Genomic DNA, 27,445 nt, shown 5'->3' on the forward strand with positions numbered 1-27,445 from the left:
GGTGGCCCGGGACCATCATAGTCTGGGTTCAAGGCTGATGGCTCGCGGGACTGCCCGGTGATTGCAATCCACGAGGTCCTGTTCAAGGGCCAGTTTATTTCCCGAGGGCACAGCCCCTGAGGTTCCCAGCTTCCTGTGTTTGTGGGGTAGGATATGGGAGGGAAGGTATCCTGTTAGATTCCTGTCGTGGCACTAACTCAGGGCTTTGATTTCTGTCCCATCCATTATTTGAGGCTTCCAAATGAAAAGTTTAAAATTCCTGTATTGGAAAATGTGCCCCAGGCCGGTGCTGCCATGTCTCATAGCTCCAGAGAGCACCATGGAAGTCTGTCGGGGTCCTCCCCAGCTGGACGTAACTGCACTGAGGGTTGCCCTGGAGCCCTGTGTGCTGCAGCCCCCCATCGTGCACCTGGGCCCCGGGCTCCTGGACCTGGACTCCTGTTTTCCCTTCAGTTAGGTCTGGATCCTCCTCACTGTCCATATAATAGAAACGTATTTATTTTATCCTGTCCTGGTTTTTTCAGTTTTAGGTTTGGAATGAATAATGTAGCCCGCCATTATTGGAAGCAGCTCTTCTCCTTTGATTTTATCTGAATAGCCTCACTGTTTTGAGAATGCAACACAGCAGCCATGAGGGGTCTGTTTCTGCTCTCAAACCGAACTCCCCTGTGGGGCTGCTCATCGTACAGACTTCGCTTTGATAATACGGGTTTTCTCTTTGTTTTTCAGTTTCTGGAAGAAAATGCTGATCCTACTGCTTTTGAAATCCAGGAAGAATTAGAACAATATACACGTGAAATTGTACAGAACAACCTCCTGGGATCCCAGGGCTCCCACGTGCGTTATCCCTTCTTTCCTCCCCGAACACTCGGTTCTTAGCCCTGTCACTTACGCACACATTTGGTTTCCTGTAATTGACCTGGGTTTGAATCCCAGCTCTGCCCCTTATGACGCCTGAGACCCTACAAATTGTGTAACTATTCCTGCGCCACTGTGTCCTCATATTTGATGCCTGCCTACAGGACCGAGGAGAAGGTTAGGTGAAATAAGGTAGTGTAGGCATGGCGTCCAGCAGGGTTCTGGCTTGCAGTCTCACTTTGAGAATGAGGTCCATGTTCCTTTCTTCTTTCTCCCTGTAGCACCGTAAACTCCTGTGAGCACTGATCCCACCTCCTCCCTGTTCCCCCATAGCATCTATGTCAGTGTTAATTTGTTCAGTGAATGAGTGATGTCAATAATCAGCCTGCAGGACTAACTTGAAACCTGACTCACCTCATGCCCAGTTTCACACCAGAGATTCCGATTGAAGTGGTCGGGGGAGGGCCCGAGTGGCTCTCATTTGCAGCCAGGCTCAGAGCCACTCATGTAGCTTCACTGGATGTACTCTTCTCAGATCCCTGAGGTCCCGCCCAGGAGGGAACAGGGAGGTGCACCAACTGCCTCCAAAGAGGTTTATTTCTTTTATTTTTATTTTCAAACATTTTATTTATTTCAAAGCAGTTTATTTTAAATTAAAGGGAACCCAGCGTTTATGAAGTACTTTGTGCAAGCCCCCCACTGCATTCATCATGTCTCTGTCTAGTGACAGCGTAGTGAGGCCGTTTCTCCTCTTAGTCACGCATTAGAAATGAGGAAAGGTAAGGAAAGAAGCCGCTCAGTGATTGGCAGGGCTTGGCTGTATTAGGGTTCTGTGGAAATTTTTGTTTAAGAAGGTGGCTTCCTCTGGTTTTTCAAAAAAGGTAAAAATCACTGGATACATAGTGGGTTCTCTTCAAATGGCACCCTGAGGTTCTTTCTTCTCAACAGGTGAAGAATGTGTGTGAGAGCAAGAGCAAGCTCATCACCTGCTTCTGGAGGACACACATGACTGCTAAGCGGTGTCCCCACTGCAAGTGAGTCTCGGGGTGCTGGCTGGTCCCTTTCCCTCCAGCGGGAGGCCTCTGGCCGGTCGCTCACAGCTGTCAGTAAATGTGCTGGTGGGTTCCTCCTCTCCTCAGTCACAGCTGTCTTCTTGTCTAGGACCGGGCGGGCAGTTGTCCGAAAGGAGCACAACAGCAAACTGACCGTCACGTATCCAGCCGTGGTGCACAGGAAAGCTGGCCAGACGGACACAGAGCCGCCGGGTAAGCAGCCGGGCCCTGGGCGGCCCTCGGCCATGTTCCTCACGCGTGGCCATCGGTGTGTCCCAGACCTTGGGAACAGCGGTCCTCTGTGATGCGTGCCTGGTGAGCCGGTGGTGGAGGGGATCCTGGCCTCTCGCACAGCTGACGGGCTGGGCTACATTTTGAGGGCTGAACAAGGCACCTCTTGCTTCAGGTGGTCATTTTCTGAAGGAGGAAGCTAAGAGATATATACTTGGCAAGTATTTAGAACCATTTGATTGTCCAAAAGGTGTGGATTTATTTTGAAGTAAAATGTATAATGTAGGTGAATTTTTAAGAAACACGGGGGAGCCCTGACCGGTTTGGCTCAGTGGATAGAGCATCGGCCTGCGGACTCAAGGGGCCCAGGTTCGATTCCTGTGAAGGGCATGTGTCTTGGTTGCAGGCACATCCCCAGTGGAGAGTGTGCAGGAGGCAGCTCATTGATGTTTCTGGCTCTCTATCCCTCTTCCTTCCTCTCTGTAAAAAAAAAAATCAATAAAAATATATAAAAAAAAACACGGGGGAGGTCAAAAGACCATTAGTATCTCCTGCAGGCGGCTTCTGGGGGCCCATAAATTCCTGGGTAGTGTCTCCTCAGCTCGGTTCCACCCTTGGGGTCCTTGAGGAAAATGCTTAGAGACTGACTTAGTCCTGCTGCTTTTGTATTTTTGTTAGTTGTAGGTTTGTTTTGTATTCTGAAGTGGTAAAGAAGCAGTGGTTCTCAACCTGTGGATTGCGAACAGTGAAAATACATCCTGCATATCAGATATTTACATTACGATTCATAACAGTAGCAAAATTACAGTTATGAAGTAGCAACGAAAATAATTTTATGGTTGGGGTCACCACAACATGAGGAACTGTATTAAAGGGTCGCGGCATTAGGAAGGTTGAGAACCACTGAAGGTATCCCATTGGAAGTGCTGAGCCCTGAGCCTGCTATGCAGTATGTGCTCTGCAGATGTTCATTGTTCACCTTTATTGTAAGTCAGCGTGCCAGGGTGGGAAGAGCTTGACCTTGCTTGACTCCTCCTCTGCTACTGATTGGGAGTAGGTCTAGCAGTTAAGTAGCCTTATTAGAGAAGGCCACTGCAGGGAGCTTCTGTCTCTATAGTGGCCGTAACAAAACCTCTTGCCCAGAGTTTAGGAAAGTTCATAGGTGGAAGTCCGAGCTTGAGAATGTGGAAGAGGCAGGGAAGGAAGTCTCTTCCCCGAGATGCATGGCCTGTCTTTTACATTTGAGGATTCTGGCGAGGCGGGAGTAAATAACGTAGTCTGTCCAGGCTGCTGAAACAACACACCAGAGACTGGGTGCTTATAAACCCAGGCCTTTGTTGCTCACGGTTCTGGAGGCTGGGAAGTCCAAGGTGGGTGCTGGCGAATCCAGTGTCCAGTGAGGGCCCCTTCATTGACAGCCACCTCTCCCTATAACCTCACGTGGCAGAAAGCGGCAACGGAGCTCTCTGGATCTTTATAAGGGCACATCCTCATGACCTAAGCATCCTCAAAGGCTCCTGACACCTTCACCTTATCGGTTAGGATTTCAACACCTGTAATTTGGGGGACACAAACATTCAGACCATAGCAATAACAAACTCGCTTATTACTTTTAAAATATATATATATTTTATTGATTTTTTACAGAGAGGAAGGGGGAGGGATAGAGAGTTAGAAACATCGATGAGAGAGAAACATCGATCAGCTGCCTCCCGCACACCTCCTACCGGGGATATGCCTACAACCAAGGCACATGCCCTTGACTGGAATCGAACCTGGGACCCTTGAGTCCGCAGGCCGATGCTCTATCCACTGAACCAAACCGGTTAGGGCTCGCTTAGTACTTTTTAAAAAACCTTTTACTTGAGACTAGTTTTAGACTTGCAGAAGGGTTGCAGAGATAGTACAGAGAGTTCCCCTGTACTCTTTACTCAGTTTGCCCTAATGCAGCATCTTAGATCACCATGGTGCACCTGTCAAAACTAAGGAATTAGTATTGGTGCACTGCTGGTAATGAACTACAGGCTTCATTTGAATTTTTCCAGTAATGTTCTTTTTATGTTCCAGGATTCAACCCAGTTTACCACACTGCATTTTAAAAGCCTGTTTAATTTTGTTTAATGGTTTATAGTTAACCACAGGGTAGATTTTTCTGCACTTACCTATAAATAGCCCTTAAAATAATTTTTTTGGCTGGGAACTGCTGCTCTGTTCCTTAGGGTGCCTTAGAAAATGTTCACAGGTTGAGAACAAAGATGGTCAGAATTCTAGAAGATAACTGTTTCTCTGGAGCAAATATCTGTCTAGCAGATAAGTAACCTTTCAGTGTCTTTGTCAAATCCATCCTTTGACGTAATCTCTCACTACAGCTATGAGAATACGATGATGCTAAACAAAAGTCTGCATTACAATTGAGTCAGCAGTTGTCTTCCATGGTTCTAGGTTGGGTTTTAGCATTTAACAGACGTTTGCTTTTTGGGCTCTCCACCTCATGAAACATGCTTGTGGCTGAGCATGGTGCCAGGTGGAGACCTGACCACGTGGTCTCCGCTCTCAGAGGAGGCTACTGGGCACAGGTCAATGACTCCAGAGAGCAGGTGATGTGGAGTTAGGCTCTGGCCGCATTCCTGATACCAAAGGGAGCCAAGCAGTGACTGTGCCTCAGTTGTCCCCACAAGTCACCCATGAGGAGAGCCATAGCTTTGAAGTGCTACATACTCTCAGAGTGCACCTCGAGCCCCCCAGTGCACCCTAGCATTTTTATTTTATTTTTTTGTTATTCGTGTTTTTTCAATTATTTTTTAAAACCTCACCCAAGGATATGTTTCTAGATTTTAGAGAGGAAGGGAGAAGGGGGGTGGGTTGGACGGGGGGAAGAGAAACATCAATTGGCTGCTTCCCACACATGCCCTGACCGGGGATTGAACCCACAACCTAGGTAGCTACCCCGAGTGGGAATCGAACCTACAACCTTTTTGGTGTACAGGATGATGCTCCAACAAACCAAGCCAGCTGGCCAGAGCCACATTAGCATTTTTAATGAGAATTCTCATAGCCAAGACATTCCACTGTGATGGAGTCTTCCCCAAGTTATATAACCTTCCAGCTCCCTTTAGCATTCCCATGGCAGCTCTCAGAGCGGAATGAAACACATCAGCGATGTTCCAACTCCCATCCAGGCAGCGTTCATTCTGGCAGGCTGCACGGAGGGTGCAGCCCATGCGAGGTGGTAGCTTCCTGCAGGTCTCTTCTGCTTCGAATCCTGTGATTGAGCAACTGTCATCTGTTAAAGGGGGAGGGGCGGGAGGGAGGGCACTCCATGCCCAGAGAGACTGCAGCTTCAGCTGGCCTTCCTCAGCCCTTCAAGCCTGTTGAGGAGGAAAGAACGCGCAGAGAGTTGTTCCCAGAAGTGCCCACAAAGTTGTTCCTTGGGTTAATAGGGTCCTCTTTTTTCCTTCTGAACATATGATGCTTTGGTTATTCCTGAAGGTCAGTGCCTTTTTGTTTCATACCCCCACTCCCTTCTGTTACATTAACTGGTTGAAATGTTTTGCTCTTATAGGAATCAAAATGTTAAATGTAGACTCCTTCACCCAGCAATTCTGCTTCTATGACTTTGTCCTAAGAATACCCACAGTGCTGCTTAAGTAGTTAAAATTGGAAATGGCTTAAATGCCTATTAATAGAGAATAGTTAACTAAATTATATCCATTATTATTCAAGTTACAGATTTCTCTAATAACTTGTGATAGCAGCCCAGCGGTGTGGTTCAGTGTTTGAGCATCGACCTATGAACCAGGAGGTCACTGTTCAATTCCCGGTCGGGGCACATGCCTGGGTTGTGGGCTGGATCCTCAATAGTGGGGCTGCGGGGGTGTAGGAGGCAGCCAGTCGATGATTCTCATTATTGATGTTTTTATCTATCTTTCCCTTTCCTGTCTTTGATATCAATTAAAAAAACATTTAAAAAAGAACTAGTGATAACATACTGTGGGTGGTCAAGAAACTAATCGGAGAATTGGAGGTGGAATGAAGCTGGATTTTACAACTATAGAAAAAGGCAAAAGAGTGAGGTTTTTAAATATAGATTATCTTAGCATATCTTGAACATGTGCATTCAGGCCATTGACTGTTTAGTATCTGACACAATGTACTGGCCACGGTGTCGGGTGCTAGAAACAGACAAGATGGGGTTCCTGCCCTGGTGAGTACATAAAAAGGGAAGATGGAGTAATATTTAATTTCCATGAGTGTGTCCTGGAAGAAGTTGATAGTTTTAAACCTAGATGCTCACATTGCTTATATCTTTGTTAACCATCTAAGTGCCTGGAGTCTGACCTCCTGAGTGGCAGCCCAGGTCTGATTTTCTGACTCACCCTGGGTATAGCTGATAATATTCCAGAGTGATTTTGCTTGAACTGAGAAACCAAAACCAATCTATTCCTCACATAGGGAAAATATTCAGAGCGGTGACTATGCTGTCCTAGACTTTGATAATACGTAAGAAGAAATGGAGCATACATGTACCCATAAAAGTGTTCATGCCCAGCGGGTGTGGCTTGGTCATTGAGCACGGATCCATGGATCCATCGAGGTCATGGCTTGATTCCTGGTCAGGGCATATGCCCAGGTTGCGGGCTCTATCCCCACTAGGGGGCGTGCAGGAGGCAGCCAACTGATGAGTCTTTCTCATCCTCTCATCATTGATGTTTCTATCTCTCTTCCTCTCTCCCTTCCTCTGAAATCAATAAAAACATATCTTCTTTAAAAAGGAATCAACAACTTTTAAAAAAATGTTCACGTCCATTTACCTATAATTCTATTTCAGTGAACGTTTCTTGTAAAAGCAATGTGCATACAGGTTTTTTTAAAAAAAAAAACCAGAATGTTACTTACAATAGTAAAAAACTGGGATCAACCCACATGTCCAATTATAAGAGTTTGGTGAAATCACTTCGGAAAACATCCTCTGAGCAGATTCTCATGCAGCCATTAAAAATGATGGCCAGGAAATATGCTCACAAGAGCCAAGTATATGAGTAAGTCCACGGCTCACATGACAGGGATCTAACACATTGCTTCAACCGAGGCATGGAGAGGGATACATAAAGTGATAACAGTGACATAATGGACTGTGATGGGATGGTGGGTGGTTTTTCCCTTCTGCTCTATTGATTTTATAAAAGTAGTTACATTGTTTTCGTGACTTTAAAAATTAGATCAAGAGGGGAAAATACTCAGCTGGGGCTATGCTGTCCTCGAGTTTTTATGATCAAATTGCAGGCTTGGCAGGATGGGGGAAAGAATTGATAAATCCCAGTGCCAAAGGCGTGCCTGATACTGACTTGTGCCTTGATCTCTCCTCTGCTCCAGGAATTGACGAAGCGCAAATGGGAAAACGAGGGTACCTGACACCCACCGGCGCACGGGAGCACCTCACCGCCCTTTGGAAGAATGAAGGTGCTGCCCCGCCTAGAGGATACGCTTTACCTCCCCTTGGCTTTGATTCCCTGGCCTCATTACCCTGCCCTGTTATTCTCGTCTTTTCGGAGTTGTGGCTATTGTAGCTCTCTCCTGAAATCAGTGCAGGTTTGGGTCAGCCTTCAGGGCATTGTCACTGATGCATTATGGAAAGGAGAAGGCCTTTAACTCTGTCTGTGAGGTCTCTGTGGCCATTCCATCTGAAGATCAAAACATGAACTTTAACATGTATTTTTAGTTAGGATTGTTATATCTTAATTCCCTGAAGAAAGGAAAATCCTTCCTTCCCTTTTGAGTGTGTAGCAGAGCCTGTGCAGTATACCCGCACCCTCCTGTCACCCACCCTCTGAGACAGTGTCCTGGGACCCTGGTGGAACCACTGTGTGTGGATAAGCACTTCACGATGAAGCTGGTGCTGAGCTTTGCCGGGGCAGGGGAAGAGCACTCAGGGTCCCGTGGTCGTGTACGTGGCAGCCCTGGCGCGTGCTATTCACTCTCCCTGCGTTTCCTTTAAGGTCATTGGACTATTAGCTTTGAATCCACAGAAGAACCCTCTTGGAGCATCAGTGTGCAGGATTTTTGTTTTGATTTTTAAGGCTAACTTTTTTGGTTTCATTTTTTTTCTTTCCATATTTCAAATATGTGTCTGACAAACACCAAAGTAATTGTGTACGTGTGTGTAAGTCTGAGACAAGCGGCCTTTTTTATTTCCCATCCCTCCCCATTTCAACCCTGAGCTAAGTGCTGCCGTCCCATAGTCACATCTGTGTGCAGGCTCCCAACACCCAGAGGCTATTTTTTGCTCAGTTTTATAAAGAAAAATGTGAATTTATTTTACACTAGAGGCCCGGTGCACAGATTTGTGCACATTGATAGGAAATTAATTAGAAGGTGGCCGGCAGGGCAGGACTGGGTGAGACTGGCCAGACACGCTCTGGAGCCAACCTCCCACGGTCCCTCCACACCGGCACAAGGGCTCAAAGGGCGTCTGCAGAGTGAGCAGGGTCCCTCTGGCAGGTGAGGTACCTCGGCCAGGCCTGTGGGGATCAGACCAAAACTGGCAGTCCCACATCCCCCGAGGGCTCCCGGAGTGTGAGAGGGCACTCTGCAAAGTTGCTGTTGCACAGCAGCTCCTGCGTTGAGTGTCTTCCCCCCTAGTGATCATTGAGCATCATAGTTGCTGGCCGGTCGGCTGGTCGCTTAGGCTTTTATATATAGAGAGATTGTCCTATATTCTGGTGGGTTGTGTTTTTTAGTTCAGTTAGTAAAACATTTTATCCATCCATGTTCCAACATAGATTTAAATGATCTTTTTGGTTCATTTCAAACACAGGATTCTTTCTGAATTTCCTTTTTTCGGGACTGGAAGATGTTGACATGGAGTCTAGATTCAACCCCACTATGTTCTTCCTGGATTTCTTGGTGGTGCCACCCTCAAGGTGATGCCCTTTAATTGACTTTATTTCACCTGGAGAGGGTGCACTGGGTAACTGAATGATGGCCTCAGGAGAGGGTGGAGGGGTGGCGGGCACTGAGAAATAGAACAGCAGTTCTGCTTCCAGGCGGCAGGTGGTGGGAGGATTTCCTCCTATTTGTCCTGAATGCGGTGGGAATATTGGTTGTCCTGAGTGTGGTGGGGTGTGAGATGCTTATAGTAGGGATGGGTGAGAGGCTGAACAACATGACCCTTCCCCCACACTAAACATTCACTGATGCCATGTGTCCCCCTGCAGGTATCGTCCTGTCAATCGCTTGGGGGACCAGATGTATACCAACGGCCAGACGGTGAATTTGCAGGCTGTCATGAAGGACGTGGTTCTGATCCGAAAGCTTCTGGCATTGATGGCCCAAGAACAGGAGCTGCCATGGGAGGTGGCAGCACCTGCCACAGACGAGGTGAGGCCTGTCTTGGAGCTGATGTCATAAATGCCCGCGCTGAGTTCTAACTCTCCAGTGGGTGCAGAATGCTGTGGGTGCTGGTTGGGCTCAGTTTGGGAAAGCATAGGTGACGTCAGGGGAAAGCACGGTCTGAGCATGGGAAGGTCTGCGTTCACCCCAGTGACCTCGGTTGAGTTGCTTTAATTTTGTGGACTCATCTCTACTGTAAGGGGTGTGGTCTGTCATGAGGTTTTACACACAGGTTGTCTGGGCCACCTACCCTTGGCAGCTCTAGAAAGAAGAGTTTGCTTCCCTTGGGCCCTAAGAAAGTTCCTCCTGGGTTACAAGTCCAGATCCCAACTCGCCCAGAGGTCTGGCTCATTAAGATCTCCAGCACTGGGGGTCAGGAAGGCAGTGTTAGAGATGCTAGGAACTTCCCTGAATAGGACTATGAGGTTTGGGGCCTCAAGCTTCCTGTTCCGTAAGTGGTGGTGCTGAATGCATTTTGTCCATCTCAGCAAACACGTCTCGAACCCTTCAGTGTGCCAGGTGGTCAGTGGGTATAGGGGGCCTTGCTGACGTCACTGAGGCCCCACCCAGAGCTGAGGTGGTTGCTGTCTGGGTGCCATAGGAAGGGCTTTTTCAGGCCTGAGGAGACTGGGCTCAGGCTCTCTTCTAGCTGCAGCCACAGTCCTGCTATGAACGAGGCCCATCACCAGGTGGCGCCAGCATTTGCCCTGGACATGCAGTCAGTTACCCAGCCTTTCTCCTTGGGCTTTCTGTGGGTTTCCTTAAGTTTCAGATCTGCACTGTAGGTGAGCTTTTGTTTGTTGTTGTTGTTAATCCCCACCCGAGGATATGTTTTCCATGGGTTTTTAGAGAGAGTGGAAGGGGGCAGGGGAGAGCAAGAAACATCAATGTGAGAGAGACACATCAATTGGTTGCCTCCCGCATGCGCCCCAACTGGGGCTGGAGATTGAACTGCAACCCAGGTACGTACCTTTGCCCAGGAATCAAACCCTCGACCCTTTGGCATGCAGGCCGCCACTCTAACCGGCCAGGGCAGTGTAGGTGTGCTTTTAAAAATCCCAAGTCTGAGAAATGGGCCATCTTCAGGCCCTAGTCCAGTGTGGAGGAGAAAGCAATCGGATAGCCAGGTCCAGTGACCAGAGAGTAGAACTTTATTTTGATGGCCCTTAAAAATAAGGTAGTCTCTTGTCAAAAAAATCCCACAAACAATCCCTTAAAAATGAGGTAGTCCCTTGTCAAAAAAACCCCACAAACAATCCCTTAAAAATGAGGTAGTCCCTTGTCAAAAGCCCCACAAACAACAACAGAAAAGCTGAGTCTCTGAAGAAGTAAACAGTATCCTCTCTGATTCCTAAGGTCCTTGTAACCTGAAGTCACAGTGCCCTCTTTCCATCTGATTATAGGACACCTTCTGATTTGTTCCCCGCCTCGCTTCCCACATTCTGTTCCCATGGCAGTCCTCCCGCGAATCGCAAATGCCTGCCGTGGGCCAGGCGCCTGCTGGGCTAAGCACTGAGGATCCCGGTGAGATAGTCTCTCATTTCAGAAGTAGTCACGTGGGCCCGAGTCAGGTAATGCTAGAGCAGTGAGTTAGGCTGACAGGGCCTCTGTCATCGTACAGGGGACATCTCTCCCTGCTTCGGCCAGAGCAGAAAATACGTCCATGCGTCCCTGTCACTAAAGATGCCCCGCTGTTCTCAGGTTGAGGACAAGCCTACTTCATCGCTAATGGGTTCCGCAGCATTCCCGGTTACTGGGTCTTCACCCTTCCTCTGCCCTCCTCCAACGCACTGACAGGTTTCCTCTGTCATCCAACCCACACTGCGGGACATGGAACCATCTGTTGGCTCCTGTGTCATCCTCGGCCGGATGGGCCAGTGGTGGCTGGACAGTGTCAGTAGGTGGTGCTCTTAGGCAACTTAAGGCCTCAGGGCCTACCTCCTAGCAGGAGGGGAGAAGAGAAGGAGGCAGAGCCAGGGACAGAAAAGGATTGGATAAATATTCCAGTGAAGCTTGGAGATCAGCCAGCCCAGCCCCTCGACATACCCCAATCAGGGACCCACATCCTAACTAACGATATAAAAAATCACATGGCAAACGTTTTTCCCTTCTAAGAAATTTTCCACCTGCATTTTTGTAAGTGCTTTGGATCAGGTTTTTCCAAGACCGTAAATATAGCTGTAACTCCGTAGGAGAATCCGTTACCTGGCAGGATAACAGAGTTTCATAAAAGGAGTATGGATGGGGGAAGGGTTTCTAGGGTTGCCTTAAAAATGAGACATTAAGGGATTTCGGCAACTGCTGCGAGTAGTTTGATGAAACAAGCTACCATGTTAGAGAACCCACATGGCAAGTAATCGAAGGTGCAGCCGACTAGGAACTGAGGCTCAGTCTGGCAGCCCTTGAGAAACGGAATTCGGCCAACAGCCATGTCAGCTTAGAGTTAGACCCTTCCCCGGCGAACCTTCACATGAGAGCCCAGCACTGGCCGACGGCGCCACGGCCTGGGAGACGCTGAAGCACAAAAGCCGGTGAAGCTGCGCCCGGGTGCCTGACACACAGAACTGTGAGATAATAAATGTGTGTGGGCCCAAAAGAAACGAAAGACGCCTGCTTTAATGTTGAGTTCATTTTACTCCTGCAGAGAGACTGGCTGGGAAGTATGGAACGGGGCTCATGTTTTGTTGATGTGAACTGACGCTAGAGTAAGCAAGAGAAATAAATCTAGCCTGCTCTTTTGAGGGTTTTCCATCATGCTTGTTTTCTTGGTTGTCCTGCCAGGAAAAAGACTCTTCGAATGGGATGGACCGATCCTTTTTGAGTATGCTTCCAGGCCAGTCCCTCACAGACAAACTCTACAACATTTGGATTCGCCTTCAGAGCCACGTCAATATTGTGTTTGATAGCGAGATGGACAAATTAATGACAGAAAAGTACCCTGGCATTAGACAGGTGAGCAGTAAGTTGGATCCCCATTGCTGGCTGAAGGGGTCAAGTAATAAGCATTTGTATTGAACCAAGAAAATAATAAATATACTTGATTTTTAATAAAATGCCTTCTTTGGACTTCCCTCCCTCCCATATAGATCCTCGAGAAGAAGGAGGGCTTATTCCGAAAGCACATGATGGGAAAGCGAGTCGACTACGCGGCCCGTTCCGTCATCTGCCCAGACATGTACATCAACACCAACGAAATCGGAATCCCCATGGTGTGTGCGGAGGGGCCGTGTTTGCTGCTGTTGGGCGCAGAGGGGAGTGTGGAGGAGGGCTGGAGAGAAGGCGTGTGGCAGACTGTGTGACGGGAGGGTTGGGGGAAGACAGCTTCTCCCTCTTCCTGGTTAAGTCTTTGGAGGGGATTCGAGGCTGTGTGATGGCATTGCTCTCACTCCTTGCCAGGTCTTCAGACACCATTTCCCTCTAAGGAAGACCCACTCCTGGGCCACAGGGAGCTGACTGCAGGGTGTTCCACGTCCCCACCGCATATCTTCCCTCTGCCTGTCTTGGCCTAGTCTTTACACCCTCCTAGTCAGAGTGGCTGTACAACAGAGATGAGCCAGAGGGAAGGGGATTTCATCCCATGGACTCGCCCGGTGCCAGGAGTCAGGGGTGTGTGCCCGTGGTTGCCAGGGAGAGGGAGGAGAGCGCGCTGCCAGAGCGGAGGCGTGTGTGAGTTGTCCGTCCTCCGACTTCCTCTGGGTAAGCGGTTCACCCCGTCCACCCATTAGTGTTTCCTTAGGGAGCCAGCTTCCGCTTTTCACTTCCCCACCAGTGCAAGCTGTGGTGCTCATTAGCAGCAGCCCTTTAATCGGCTTCCTCCTTAATGGGCCTTGAGGTCAGTAATAATGAAGATGGTTTAATTCCCTCCGTGGAGAGTCATTTCTGCATGCACTGCCCTGCTGCTGCTGCTCTCGGGGGAGTGCTAGGGATGAGCGGCGCTCTCTGCCTCCTCTCTCTCGGCACACCAGGCTTCCTCAGCAAGGCCATGACCGTCGAGGGGACGAGAGTCGGGACATTCAGCCCACCACCTTCTGGGAACTTTAGGTCTTTGCTGGGAATGGCATCATGGAGCCAGTGGTGATGCTCATGAGTCTGAGGCCCCGGGGAGAGAGGCCACACCTGGTTTGTTGCTCTTTCTGGGCAGAGGGCAGGGGCTGCCCCTCGTGGCTTTGGCCTCTGGTGCCTGGAGTGTCCCAGCTTTGGGAGAGACTGTTCGTGCTGCCTTCTCTTTCCACATTCAGGGCTCCCAGGCCTCGTTCTTGGATTGAGCTCATTTGGTCATGGCTGTCCCCTTACGGGGGCTCGGAAGTCACCTGCAGCCACCCCCAACCCGCCCCAGGTCTCAGGGCCGTGGTGGCCCAGGCTTGTTGCTCACTGATGGCTGTGAGGAGCAGAGCCTGTGAAACTGCTCTTGGTCCTTGAGGTACACCCTTCCCCCAGCATCTGTGGAGAGGTGTTATGGGAGCAAAGGAGGTGAAATATGACTCAGTAGTGAACCCCATAGACTAGAGTGTCCCCCCTGAAACTCACATGCCAGTGGTGGAGACACAGATACACAGGAACAGAACACTCAGGCAGGGTCAGTGCATCAGCGGGAAGGGAGCGTAGGAAGGCCGCTCACAAGGTGCTGTTGGGGCCGAGAGCGGGACAAAATTCAACAAGGTCCCTTACATAGGACTCAGACTCTCGGAGGCATTTATGTGCATTTAGAAGCATCAAAGAGTTTAAGATATTCAGTAGCTCGGAAACTCACTGAAGCAGGGAACTTGTTTTCCTTGGAGTGGATGTGTTGCAGTCTCGTGTTCAGTGGGGCGCTGCATCGTCTTGTGTCTCAGGAAGCCGAGGTGGTTTCCGGTGCCACCTTGACTATGATGGCTGCTGGAGCTGCCGAGTGACAAGACCCTGATGCCGTGTCTGGGCTCAGGGCAAGAGCCTCGATCCGTTGGTGATGCCTGCTGGGGGCGGGGGTGGGGGGTGGTACTTGAGAGCCGGCACTCGCCACCTCTCTCAAGCTAGTGTCCCATTCTGTGTTCCCTTTGGGGTCCATGGATTTACTGGCAGAGGAGGAAATGATGTTGTTTTAGAATGGGTTAAAAATTCTTACATGTCCAGCCAGTGTGGGTCAGTGGTTAAGTGTCGACCCATAAACCAAAAGGTCATCAGTTTGATTCCCAGTCAGGGCACATGCCCAAGTTTTGGGCTCCATTCCCAGTAGGGGGCATGCAGGAGGCAACTGATTAATGTTTCTATCTCTCCCTTTCTCTCTCAGATCAATAAAAAAGAAAGAATGGGTCTGTGAAAAATGCTGCAGTGGACATGTAGGAACATATATCTTTACGAATAAATATCTCAAATAAAAAAAAAATTCTTACGTGTAGAAGGCAATACTCAGATCATTCTCTCAGACAGACTTCTGGGACAGGGCCCGAACTCTGTTTCCTTAAGGCAGGAGTGGGGAACAGCCGGCCCCCGCCATGTAAGGCCCGAGAAATCATTTGGTCTGGCCCTGCCAAGGCGTTAGGGGTGAGTTAATTAAATGTTTGACCAATTGTAGCGTTTTTTAAATTGATTTCAGAGAGGAAGGGAGAGAGAGAGAGATAGAAACATCAATCATGAGAGAGAATCATGGATTGGCTGCCTCTTGCACATCCCCTACTGGGGACTGAACCCACAACCCAGGCATGTGCCCTGACGGGGAATTAAACCAGTGACCTCCTGGTTTGTAGTCTGACGCTCAATCACTGAGCCATACCGGCTGGGCTAGCAGGCTAATTTTTAAGTTAATTTTGTATGGCCCTCGAATGATGTTATAAATATCTAAATGGCCCTTGGCAGAAAAACAGTTCCCCAACCCTGCCTTCAGGCCTCGAATATGGAGGTATGGCCTGTGGAAAAGACAGGCCATGTCTTCCCTCCTTAGAGAACCCTTTTGGGTAAGACCGCACCTGCACATGTTTGAGAAAAAGTCACAGCTTGTTGTGTCAGACTTTGGGTCCATGTAACCTTTCTTGCCCACCCTGAGTTTTTATATCCATTCATCATTTTCAGGTGTTTGCCACAAAACTGACCTACCCTCAGCCAGTTACCCCCTGGAATGTACAGGAACTGAGGCAAGCAGTCATCAATGGCCCCAATGTGCACCCCGGAGCCTCCATGGTCATCAATGAGGATGGCAGTCGCACAGCCCTGAGCGCTGTGGACCTAACCCAACGGGAAGCCGTGGCTAAGCAGCTCCTGACACCAGCCACTGGGGCACCGAAACCCCAGGGGACAAAAATTGTGAGTAGTGGGCAGGTTTGATCACTGTAGCTGTGGTGCAGTGAGTGCGGCTGTGGGGGTGCTGGGGCTGCAGTGAGTGCTGGCTGTGGGGGTGCTGGAGCTGCAGTGAGTGCTAGCTGTGGGGGTGCTGGGGCTGCAGTGAGTGCAGCTGTGGGGCTGCAGTGAGTGCTGGCTGTGGGAATGCTGGGGCTGCAGTGAGTGCTGGCTGTGGCTCCACTCCATAAGAAAGAAACAGAATTTCTGGAGGATGAGGCCCAGAAATCAGGATTTTCAAGATTCCCAGGTGATTCTAATGTGCAGCCAAGGTTGAGAACCACTGTTTTAAGGGATCCTGGGCCTTATCTAGGCTCCACTGGTAAGAGTAAAGGACTGACTAGCAATGTTGGCTGAGAGCGTGAAATCAGCGGGTGGCAGCACTTGTCAAATAATAGCCATTCGTGCCGGCAGAGGGTAGCAGATGATTGTGGCAGAAGTTGTTAGAGTTTTATAGAGTCAGTCTGGGTTTGATTTCTCACTGACAGCCCAGAGTCGGGGGCTGACTAGGTCTTTGGCAATGGGTCAGTGCATTACTGTTTGCTCAGCCCTGAAAGAACTTTGGAAGAGAAACAGAGGAAAAGGAAGCGCTCTTGGCCTTGTTGTGGGACCAGCAAGGTTCCCACCCTTCTTCAGCGAGGCCTGTGGTCTCGCTTCCTCCCCGTTTTCAGCTCTCCTAAGGTAGAGCAGTAACGTGCCCCGTGGTTTCCACTTTGGTGGCAGGGGACACGTGCAGAAACAGAACAAGTCACCAACTTTTCTTTCTAGCGCATTCAGATGTGTGTTCAGGCTCACAGGTTATTCTGCTCTCTTTAAGTGCGTGGTGTTTTTCTAGGAGCTGTGAGAGCTGCAAGAGAAGTCCAGGTGTATTTCATTGAATTTACTACAGTAAAGTCGAGCGTGTGAAACAGCCTCAGTAGGAAATTTTGAGAGAAAAGTTGAGGAAAGCAGGGGGGGGTCCGGCGGCACTGAGTGCGGGTCCACTGCTGCTCCGTGCTGCACTTTGCCAGTCTCCAGGGACAAGGTCCGGCCACCCTGGAGCTAAATGTGTTGCCCACTGTTGAGTGCTGCGGCAGACACATGGGGAATAGCAGTGGAGATGGTGACTTTATGTGCATGAGCTGGAGAAGGAAGGAGTCTGAGGGCCATGCTGCAGGGTGGCCTGGAGGGAGGGTTTGGAGACATCAGGAGACAGGTGAGGGTGACAGGAAGCCCTGTGGAGGGCCGGATCCAGGCTGAGGTTCAGGAGGCTGAGGCATGAGGGACCACATTGGGCCTGATGATGTGGCCCAGGGGCAAAGGCAAGAAGGGACTTATGAAGGAAAAGTGGTGCTTACATCAGAACCTGAGGACTCAGCATGATTATCTTTTTATTGTTGTCATTAATCCTCACCTGAGGATATTTTTTCTATTCATTTTTAGAGAGAGTGGAAGGGAGGGGGGGAGACAGAGAGAGAGAAGCATAGATGTGAGAGAGACACATTCATTGGTTGCCCCCCGCATGTGCCCTAACCAGGGCCAGGGATCCAGTCTGCAACCCAGGGACATGCCCTTGACCGGAATCAAACCCACGACCGTTCAGTCCGAGGGCCAATGCTGTAACCACTGGGCCAAACCAGATAGGGCAGGATGGTTATCTCTATTCTCCAAAGTCTCAATAACGTCACATATGATACACGTTTTATCAAATGCGCGTGCACTTACAGTCTATTTGTAAGTTGTAAGGACTTTGGTTAATGGCGTTGTATATGGATCAGGACCAGGCTAGGGCTGGGGGAAGTGACAGGTCCCGGAGAGGATGAGAGGGTTAAGAGAGAAGGGGAAAGGGTGACTGGGAGACCTATTTGCTGGGAGGTGTGATGTCCCTGCTCCTTCCCGTGGGCCTTGTAAATGGAGGAGGAAGTGGCCAGGAGGCCCAAGTCTTCGTTCTCAGCCCAGCAGTCTGCCAGAAGCTGACTTTGGCTCCGGAGCTGCCTCCGAAAGCTCTGACCCGGGCACTGGGCACACTAATTTTCACTGCAATGTTTATTTAGAGACAAGAGAAAGGAAGGGCCTCAGGTTTGCCTTGGCCCGGGGAACACCCTGTGCTCCAGGGTTTCTGTTTGGATTGGCTGGTGCCTGCCCGTCTGGCCTGCGTGCCTTCCCAGCTGTGGGCTTTGCTTATCCTGGAGGATGTGTTGAAGCTGTGAGACTCGGATCCGAGGCCCAGCCTGGAGGTTTGGGCCTGGGCCACAGGTCCAGCAATTTCTCCCTTGGGAGCCTAAGGAAATATGACCTTGAAAGTCAGCTCAGGCTCCGTGGCATGCCCTGCGCAAATGCTCATGGGGATCTTCAGAACCCAGGTCTCCTTGGAAACGTGGACGTGGGGGCAGGAAGGCGGAATTGGAATTTCTCAGGGAGCAGAAAGACTGACTGCACCAGGTGCTCTTGGGCCTGCCTTTCCGGATGTGAGGGGTCTGCCCCCTGCTTCCTGAGCTGGAGGAAACCAGCCCAGGGGAGGAGGAATGGGGGGAGGGAGGTGGGGAGCATCTCTTCGTAACCTCTAGCCCCTCTTTCTCCAACCTTCTGATGCAGCTGCATAAATGTGGACAATGTAAGAACACACTGGCCTTGTTGTAATTTGTTGTCTGCTGGGATTTAGAGGAAACCTGGGGTGCAGAGAGGTCTCACCCCATCTCCATGATTCCCCTGGCTGCTTAGGGGACATGCAGATTAGTTGCCTTTATGCATTTGTTTGTTATTTTTGTTTTTTAAATATGTTTTTATTGATTTCAGAGAGGAAGGGGGGAGAGAGAGAGAGAGAGAGAGAGAGAGAGAGAGAGAAACATAAGTGAGGAGAGAGAATCATTGATCAGCTGCCTCCTGCACGCCCTCCACTGGGGATTGACAAATATGTTTTTATTGATTTCAGAGAGGAAGGGGGGAGAGAGAGAGAGAGAGAGAGAGAGAGAGAGAAACATCAATGATTAGAGAGAATCATTGATCAACTGCCTCCTCCATGCCCCCTACTGGGGGCTGAGCCTGCAACCAGGGCATGTGCCCTGATTGGGAATGGAACCATGACCTCCTGGTTCATAGGTTAACACAACCACTGAGCAACACCGGCAGGGTTATGTGTTTGTTTTTTAAAGTAGCATTTATATTTATCATTTAGGAAGCCGATGGTTAATGTAACATAAGATAAAGGCAGTAAAAGGCTTAGTGAGCCTAATATTAAAGCCAGTTTTGTGGTGGGAGGTGTTCTGTCAGGAGGACATGACCAATGACATATCTGTGAGAGGGAAAACGCAGGAATGGTGGTTATCTTTAAGGGGTAAAATTAGTTGTTGTTTTTATTCTCTTCAAATTAGTTTGTTTTCTCTTTTTCCCTCACAGTGAGCATACCACTTGTGAAATAGTTCTTGCTTTGTTCAAAAATAGTTTATGATCTTTTTAAATAGTCTTGCAGAGGTAAATAAATGCTCATTGTAACATGAGCAATAATCAGATGTATAAAGGTATTGACAATAATGTAATGATAATCGTGCCTTACCTTCCCCATGTGCCCCTGCCCCCAAGGAGACCATAGTAACAGGTTGTTGAGGATCCAAGCCCCCTTTTCCCTTGTGTATATAAACGCGTACAGAGTTGGGGTGGGCTTTAAATTGCCTCATTCTATCACTGTAGACAGCACCTAGATATGTTTTTTATACTGAAATACATTATTGCCATCACTTCAGGACTAGTATAGATTTAAGTCGGCCCTTCTCATCACTGCATAATATTTCATAGTGTACACCATACTTTATTCCCCTGTGCCCCTTCAGTGGGCAGCCAGGTTATTTTCAGTTTTTGCCACTGTTAAAAAGTGTGCTACATAAACATAATGTTTATATAACCTTTCATTGGCGCTCCTTTTCTTCTGAAAGGCCAAAAGGAAATTAGTTTTAAATGTCCTAGAATCTTTTTTCAAATTGCTTTCCCATGCCCTAAATTGTTTGGCTCAGTGGATAGAGCGTTGGCCTGCGGACTCAAGGGTCCCAGGTTCGATTCCGGTCAAGGACATATACCTTGGTTGCGGGCACATCCCCAGTGCGGGGTGTGCAGGAGGCAGCTGAATTGATGTTTCTTTCTCATCAATGTTTCTAACTCTCTATCCCTCTCCCTTTCTCTCTGTAAAAAATCAATAAAATATATTTTTTTAAAAAAATTGCTTTCCCAAAGCCTATGGCAATTTAAACTTTTAAGTAATTTTTGGAGTGTAATGAAATGTGTTCAGAGGGCCTGGAACTGGGAATCGAGAACCCCAGCGGTCCTGGCTCCGCTGTCTGAGGTTAGGCAAGGTATTTGTAAACGTGGAATTTATACGTAGAGTAACAGACTCACGTGTGAGCGTCGGGGGCGAGGGAATGCTAGAGTTCTGCCAAATCCTTTCAGACCCGGGGCTCTCAGGATTCTATCCGGATATGCTGTCTTCAGAAGTGTTCATTTCTTTCTTCAGATTAATTCTCTGATGAATTCAGGGCTCCAGAGAGGCCATGCATCTCTGAAGGAGACAGAGATTACTGGACAGGGGCCTGGAGCCTTGTCTGCTGCTGTCCCTCTGAGCCCACAGCCTGGATGGAGCTATGCTGGACTAGTAGCGATTTCTCAAAGCACCAGAGGGACTAGTAGCTATTTCTCAAAGATGTTTAGAGTTTTGCTCCAGTCTAAAAACTCCCTTTTATTTGGTTGAATAAAGCAGGAGACAGATGGAAGCCACACTCGGCCAGGCTGAGGTGAGCTCCAGGGATAGTGGTAATGATGTTGAAGTTGCCGCTGATCATAGTCTGTCCTACACCCTGGCGCAGGTGTGCCGGCACGTGAAGAACGGGGACGTTCTCCTGCTGAGCCGACAGCCCACCCTGCACAGACCTTCCATCCAGGCGCACCACGCCCGCATCCTGCCCGAAGAGAAAGTCCTGCGGCTCCACTATGCCAACTGCAAGGCCTATAACGCTGACTTTGATGGAGACGAGATGAATGCCCACTTCCCCCAGAGTGAACTGGGCCGGGCCGAGGCCTACGTCCTGGCCTGCACAGATCAGCAGTACCTTGTTCCCAAGGTAGGTCTGACCGTGAGGCTGGTCCGCAGTCACAGCCTGGCACAACGTGGCCCTTTCGAGCTGGGCCCTCCAGCTCCTGGGGTCGGGACAGCTCAGGGCAGAAGCATGTGGATCACAGGGTCCTGGCTTCCTCCAGGTGGGGTTTCGGCCCTCTGGTTGCTTAGAGCCAGGGAAAGGTTTCTGTTTCGCTGCCTTTTAAAAATAGAAATCATAAGATTCATCACCAAAAGTTACATAATAGGCCTTGTCTTCCAGACTTAATGTTTATTACCCTTGGCAAGGAGTAGCATCCCAACTGTGCTGGTCCCCGTGGTTCTCAGATAACTTTGATCCTTTGAATTCTGAGATGCTTGAATTTTAAGAGACAACTCCAAGGGCCCGAATGAGAGCCCCTTCCAGGCCACAGAGGCCTCTCTTTGAGCCCCTTCCTTCTCATTCCGAGGTTGGTTCTCAGAGGCAGACCCATGTGAACACGGCCATCCAGAGGAACCCCTGGGAATGCCGCTTCCCTCCCCCTGGCCTGGCCAGACGACCCGTTCTCATGGCAGAGGCCCGAGTCAGCACGCTCAGGGGAGGAACAGAATGGGGAGAGCCAGTCCCCCCTCGCCCCTCACCCCAAAGGCCTGAGGCCTTTAAAGTATAAGCCTTTGCATCACAGTGATTCACAGTGACACATCATCCACTTAGACTGTGTTGGAGGATGAAAGAACTAGCAGTAATAGCAATAGGATTGTGGCTACCGTTTCCAAGCGCTTTTTCAGCACCAGACACTGCAGAGGACTTTGGAGGCTTCTCCTTTCACCCTCCTGGCAGAGGGTGGGTTAGGTGCTGTCAATGTCCACCTTCACACAGGAGTGTGTTGCTTGCCCCTGGACACAGCGGAGAAGCAGGAGGAAGGACAGGAGCTCCCAGGTTCTCTGGGGTTTTATTCGTATCCCCTCTATGGGCCCTGCTGGCCTTCTGCAGAGGGATGGAACCTTCGCACTCAGGGACCACTGGAGGCTGCTCAGAGATGTCCCGCATCAATTAGCGCTCTCTCCTCTGGAACTTCTCTCTCCTCAGTCATCTGCCTCCCTGGGAGTCAGGCCGGTGGCCAGGGGCCGCGTATCCCAGCTTCTTTCCCAGACACATCACAGTAGCTTCATGACCCAGATATCTGAGTTTAACTTTATTTCCCTCCTCTGCCCACCTTAGCCAGCTGATGACTAGGGAAGGCCTGAAAGTAGGAAGGAGGAGTTAGGGCCCACTCAGGTTACTCAGAAATTAGAAGAAATAGTTTTACTAATTTTTACTGCTAACTAGAAGATATACTTGGAATAATACGATTAATTTGGGAATTGGCTTTTTGCCTGTTCATGTAAAATAATGGTGGCCATAGCTGTGGCAGTGGTGGCAATAAAAGCCCTGTTCACCAGGCACTGCCCAAGCAATTTGCAAACACCCTCTTACTTAGTCCTCACAGCAGCCTACGGGGCAGGTGCGATTTTCACATGAGGAAGCACAAATGACTAACTTGCCAGCCAGCAGTGAGGCCAGGACTTGAACCCAAGCACATGTTCAGCCCTGTTGAGCCAGCTCTCTGCTCTAGAGCAGTGTCACATTCCCCCACAGGACACCAGCAGAGAGCAGCAAATGGGTGAGTTTTTGCTGGCAGAGTGGCCTCCGGACATTAGCTGCATGGGGAGTTGGGGTACTCTGAAATTCTCCTACTAGTGAATCTTGGATGTTCTGTCCCTGATTTTTCTTTAAAAAGGTAGTATAGAGCTTCATGCTTACATATGTGCTGTGGCGGGCAGGCCTGTGTAAATTCAGAGTGCCTCATCACTCTGGATTACATGCCTATTGAGTTTAAGGTTGGGAGACAGGCAGAACATAGGTAAGGAAGCTTATATCAATAAATTAATTTCTTTTTTTAATCTTATTTTTCACAGTTGACATACAATACTATATTAATTTCAGGTCTGCAACATAGTGATATACCTTATGATGTGCTTTATATACCTTTATATACCTTACGAAGTGCTCCCCACAGTGAGTCTAGTATCCACCTGACACCGTATATAGTTATTACGTTACAGACTATATTCCCTGTGCTGTACTTTACATCCCTTTGATTATTTCTTTGTTTTGTTACTCCTCACCTAAGGATATTTTTGCACTGATTTTTAGAGAGAGTAGAAGGGAGGGCGGGGAGCAGAGAGAGAGAATTATCGATGCAAGAGAGACACATGGATTGGTTGCCTCCCGCACATGCCCCAACTGGGGCTGGGGAACAAACCTGCAACCAAGGTGTGTGCCTTTGACCTAGAATCCAACTCAAGATCCTTCAGTTTGAGGGCTGACATTCTAACGACTAAGCCATGTAGGCCAGGGCCCTTTTGACTGTTTTTATATTTGGCAATTTTACTTCTTCTTTAAAAAAAAATATATTTCTTTATTGATTTCAGAGAAGAAGGGAGAAGGAGAGAGAGATAGAAACATCAGTGATGAGAGAGAATCATTGATCAGCTGCCTCCTGCACATCCCCTACTGGGGATCGAGCCCACAACCACGGTACGTGCCCTTGACCGGAATCGAACCTGGGACCCTTCAGTCCCCAGGCGGACACTCTATCCGCTGAGCCAAACGGATTAGGGCCAATTTTACTTCTTAATCCCTTTCACCTTTTCAGCTGTCCACCCAACCCTCCTCCCATCTGGGGATGATCAATTTGTTCTCTGTATCTGAATTTTTAATTTTTGAGGAACCTCCATACTGTTTACTATAGTGGCTGCATCAATTTGAATTTGCATCAACAATGTATAATGGTTCCTTTCCTTATCATCCTCTCATCCTCGCCAGCACTTGCTGTTTGTTGACTTATTGATGAGAGCCGTTCTGTCAGGTATGAGGTGATCTCTCATTATGATTTTAATTTGCATTTCTCTGTTGATTAGTGATGTTGAACATTTTCATATACAGTGGAGCCTTGACTTACGAGTGTCCTGACTAACGAGTTTTTTGAGATACCAGCTGTCTCTCGGCAGATTTTTTGCATTGAGTTGATAGAGTAATTTGAGTTAACGAGCTCAGTCTCGGAACGAATTAAACTCATAAGTCAAGGCCCCGCTATCTATTGGATATCTGTATGTCCTCTTTGGAGAAGTGTCTATTCAGGTCCTCTACCCATTTTCTAATTGGATTGTTTGGTGTTTTAATGTTGAGTTGTCTGAGTTCTTATAATTTTGGAAATTAACCTCTTCTCAGATGTATCCTTAACGGATATGTTCTGCCATTCAGTGGGTGGTCTTTTTGTTTTGTCCATGGTTTCCTTTGCTGTGCAAAAACTTTTTAGTTTGATGTAGTCCCATTTGTTTATTTTTGTTTGTTTGTTTCCCTTGCCTGAGGAGGCATATCAGAAAAATTATTAAGAAACGTCAGAGTTTACTAACTATGTGTTCTTCTAGGAGTTTTATAGTTTTGAGCCTTACATTTAAGTCTTTAATCCATTTTGAGTTGATTTTTATATATGGTGTAAGTGACCTGATTCCATTGTTTTGCATGTATCTGTCCAATTTTCCCAACACCATTTATTTAATATACTATCTTAACTCCATTGTATATTCTTGCCTACTTTATCATAGATTAATTTGCCATATAGCTGCAGGTTTATTTCTGGACTCTTTATTCTGTTCCGTTGATCTATGTTTCTTTTTTTAATGGCAGTATCATGTGGTTTTGATTACTATGACCTTCTAGTATAGCTTGATATCAGGTAGCATAATACCTCCCACTTTATTTTTCTTTCTCCAGATTGCTATGGCTATTTGGGCTCTTTCTTAGTCCATATAAATTTTAGGATTATTTGTTCTAGCTCTGTCAAAAATGCCATTGATATTTTGATAGGGATTGCATTGAATCTATAGATGCTTTGATGTTAATTCTTTCTATCTGTGAACATGGTATATGCTTCCATTTATTGGTATATTCTTCAGTTTCTTTCTTCAGTGTCTTACAATTTTCTGAGTACAAGTCCTTGGTTAAATTTATTCCTAGGTATTTTATTTTTTTGATGCAATTGTAAATGGGATTGTTTTCTTAGTTTCCATTTCTGATAGTTCATTATTGGTGTATAAAAATGCCACCAATTTCTGAATGTTTTTGAATCCTGCTACTTTACTGAATTAACTTACCAATTCTTGTAGTTCCTTGGTGGCATCTTTAGGGTTCTCTATACATAATATCATGTCATCTGCGAATAATGACAATTTTACTTCTTCCTTTCCAATTTGGATGCTTTTAATTTATTTTTCTTCTCTAATTGCTATGGCTGCTACTTCCAGTACTATGTTGATTAGGAGTGGTGAAAGTGGACATCCCTTCTTGTTCCTAATCTTAAGAAAAACACTTCTTTCTTTTCCCTGTTGAGTATGATGTTAGCTGTGAGTTTGTTACATATGGTCTTTATTATGTTGTAAAATCACTACAGTTTTTACTCACTCTCTTCATGCTTGTGTTTTTGTCATTATTTTTACTAGGTGTTTTTTTTTGTGTGTGTGTGTGTATGTGTATCCCTGAATTTATTGTTGTTATTATACATGCTCTTCCTATTTTTGTCTTTTAACCTTTGTAATCCTATATAATAAAAGGCTAATATGCAAATTGACCAAATGGCAGAACGACCAGTTGCTATGACACACACTGACCACGACGGGGCAGATGCTCAATGCAGGAGCTGCCCCCTGGTGGTCAGTGCGCTCCCACAGGGGAAGTGCTGCTCAGCCACAAGCCCAGCTCACTGCTGGCAAGTGCAGCCACAGTGGCAAGAGTCTTTCCCACCTCCGCAGCAGTACTGAGGATGTCTGACTGATGACTTAGGCCCGCTCCTGAGGGACCCCCCCGCCCCCCAGAGTGCATGAATTCTGTGTGCTGGGCTTCTAGTAGCTTTATAATTGGCTTAATAAATTAGCCAGCATAGTTGGCTTAACAAATAGTGAAAATTTCTAGGGAATGATCTGAGGGTTCGCTTCACTCTTAGTCAATATCTTTTGTCTTAGTTAAAGGGTTTTTAATTTTTGATACATTTCATTTAGTCCTTGGTGTTAATGCCAAGAGGGGGAATCCTCCTTTTTACTAATGGTTATAAAAATGCAACATGTGTTGAAGTAATTTGGTGGCAGTGTCCTTAGAGAACAAGAAGTGGTTTTGTTAAACTAGGAAAGCCATATATATTTTTTAATGTTTTTGGTATACCTTTCTTTGTCTTCATTTCTCTGTTCATGTTTCCATTCCTTTTACATTTCCAGGTATTCTTCCTTAACTAACCATAATACACATTAAAGTAAATTTATTTTTTTGGTTTGTAAGTATTTAATAGAGTTGTGTACTGTCTGTTTACTTAAAATGAATGGGACTTTATTTCTTTTCAGAAAATAGTTAAACTTTTTATTTATGTTTTTCTTTGTGAATTAACTTTTTTCTTTCTTAAATTTATTGAGGGCCATTGCTTTGTGGAAATTATTTTTAACAAGGCTTGAGAATCGTTTTCTGACTTCTACTTAGTCAGCTAGAAGATTCAAGTCATAGAAAACCCTAATTCTCTGAGCATCCTGACCAAAGATATTACTTGTAATATCATTTTGCTGTGATATTAAATGGAATAGGATAGCTGACAATTATCTGGGTTTTTTGTTTAGAGATGGTCTTTTTGATCCTAAGCAGGATTTAGGAAATTCAGAATCATAAGTTGACCCTTAGTAAATTGCTTTAATCAGCATTCCTTCCTAGAACTCATGATTATTGCATTGAAAACAATTTAATCATTAAGATAATTTTCTAGTCATGTAGAAATCTGGACAGAGAAAGGAGAAGGCATGGAATGGGTCACATAACCTGTAATTATGTTCTTTAAAGGAAGAAAACAAAAGGAAAAATCTGTATCTGCCTCCAAAGATTGTGGGATGAGTCAAATGTGTAATATTGGTTTGGGTTTTCCCCCAAGCAAAATAAGACCATGTCTTTGGAACAAGCTACAGAGTATATATTTTTTAATCTTCACCTGAGGATATGTTTATTGATCTTAGAGAGAGAGAGAGAGAGAGAGAGAGAGAGAAACAATGATGTGAGAGAGAAACATCCATCAGTTGCCTCCCATATGCGTCCCCAACCAGGATGGAACCTGCAGCCTAGCTATGTGCCCTGACTGGGAATCGAACCTCCATCCTTGGTGAACAGGATGATGCTCCAACCAACGTGCTGCTTAGTACGTGAAAGTCCGAGGATGAGAAGGAGGCCTTCTTTTTACTAAGACATGAAGAATTTAGAAATTTTGCATTATTTGGTTAACCTACAGGGACAGGAAATATGCCAACACTATTTATTCTCTTACGAATGTAATAATGCATTTTAATATTTCTGAAAGGATGCATTTATATGAACTACAACATAACTTTTTCCCCCTCAACTGAAGATATGTTTTTATTGATATTTTAGAGCGATGATCTTAGAGAGAGAGAGAGAGAGAGAGAGAGAGAGAAACAATGA

General features: G+C 47.3%; 1 protein-coding gene across 1 annotated transcript in view; it reads left to right on the forward strand.

Moving 5' to 3' along the window:
* POLR1A (polymerase (RNA) I polypeptide A) overlaps positions 1-27,445 on the forward strand; it is a 74,017-nt gene that overhangs the window by 10,576 nt on the left and 35,996 nt on the right. The window contains exons 4-13 of the mRNA XM_006764012.1: positions 730-837; positions 1,807-1,892; positions 2,020-2,123; positions 7,515-7,601; positions 8,956-9,061; positions 9,356-9,518; positions 12,312-12,482; positions 12,617-12,739; positions 15,576-15,806; positions 20,669-20,923. Of these exons, the coding sequence (XP_006764075.1) occupies positions 730-837; positions 1,807-1,892; positions 2,020-2,123; positions 7,515-7,601; positions 8,956-9,061; positions 9,356-9,518; positions 12,312-12,482; positions 12,617-12,739; positions 15,576-15,806; positions 20,669-20,923 (1,434 nt within the window). The remainder of the gene's footprint in view (positions 1-729; positions 838-1,806; positions 1,893-2,019; positions 2,124-7,514; positions 7,602-8,955; positions 9,062-9,355; positions 9,519-12,311; positions 12,483-12,616; positions 12,740-15,575; positions 15,807-20,668; positions 20,924-27,445) is intronic.

Source organism: Myotis davidii, unplaced genomic scaffold (assembly GCF_000327345.1).
Source record: "Myotis davidii unplaced genomic scaffold, ASM32734v1 scaffold339, whole genome shotgun sequence".
NCBI classification, from domain to species: domain Eukaryota; kingdom Metazoa; phylum Chordata; class Mammalia; order Chiroptera; family Vespertilionidae; genus Myotis; species Myotis davidii.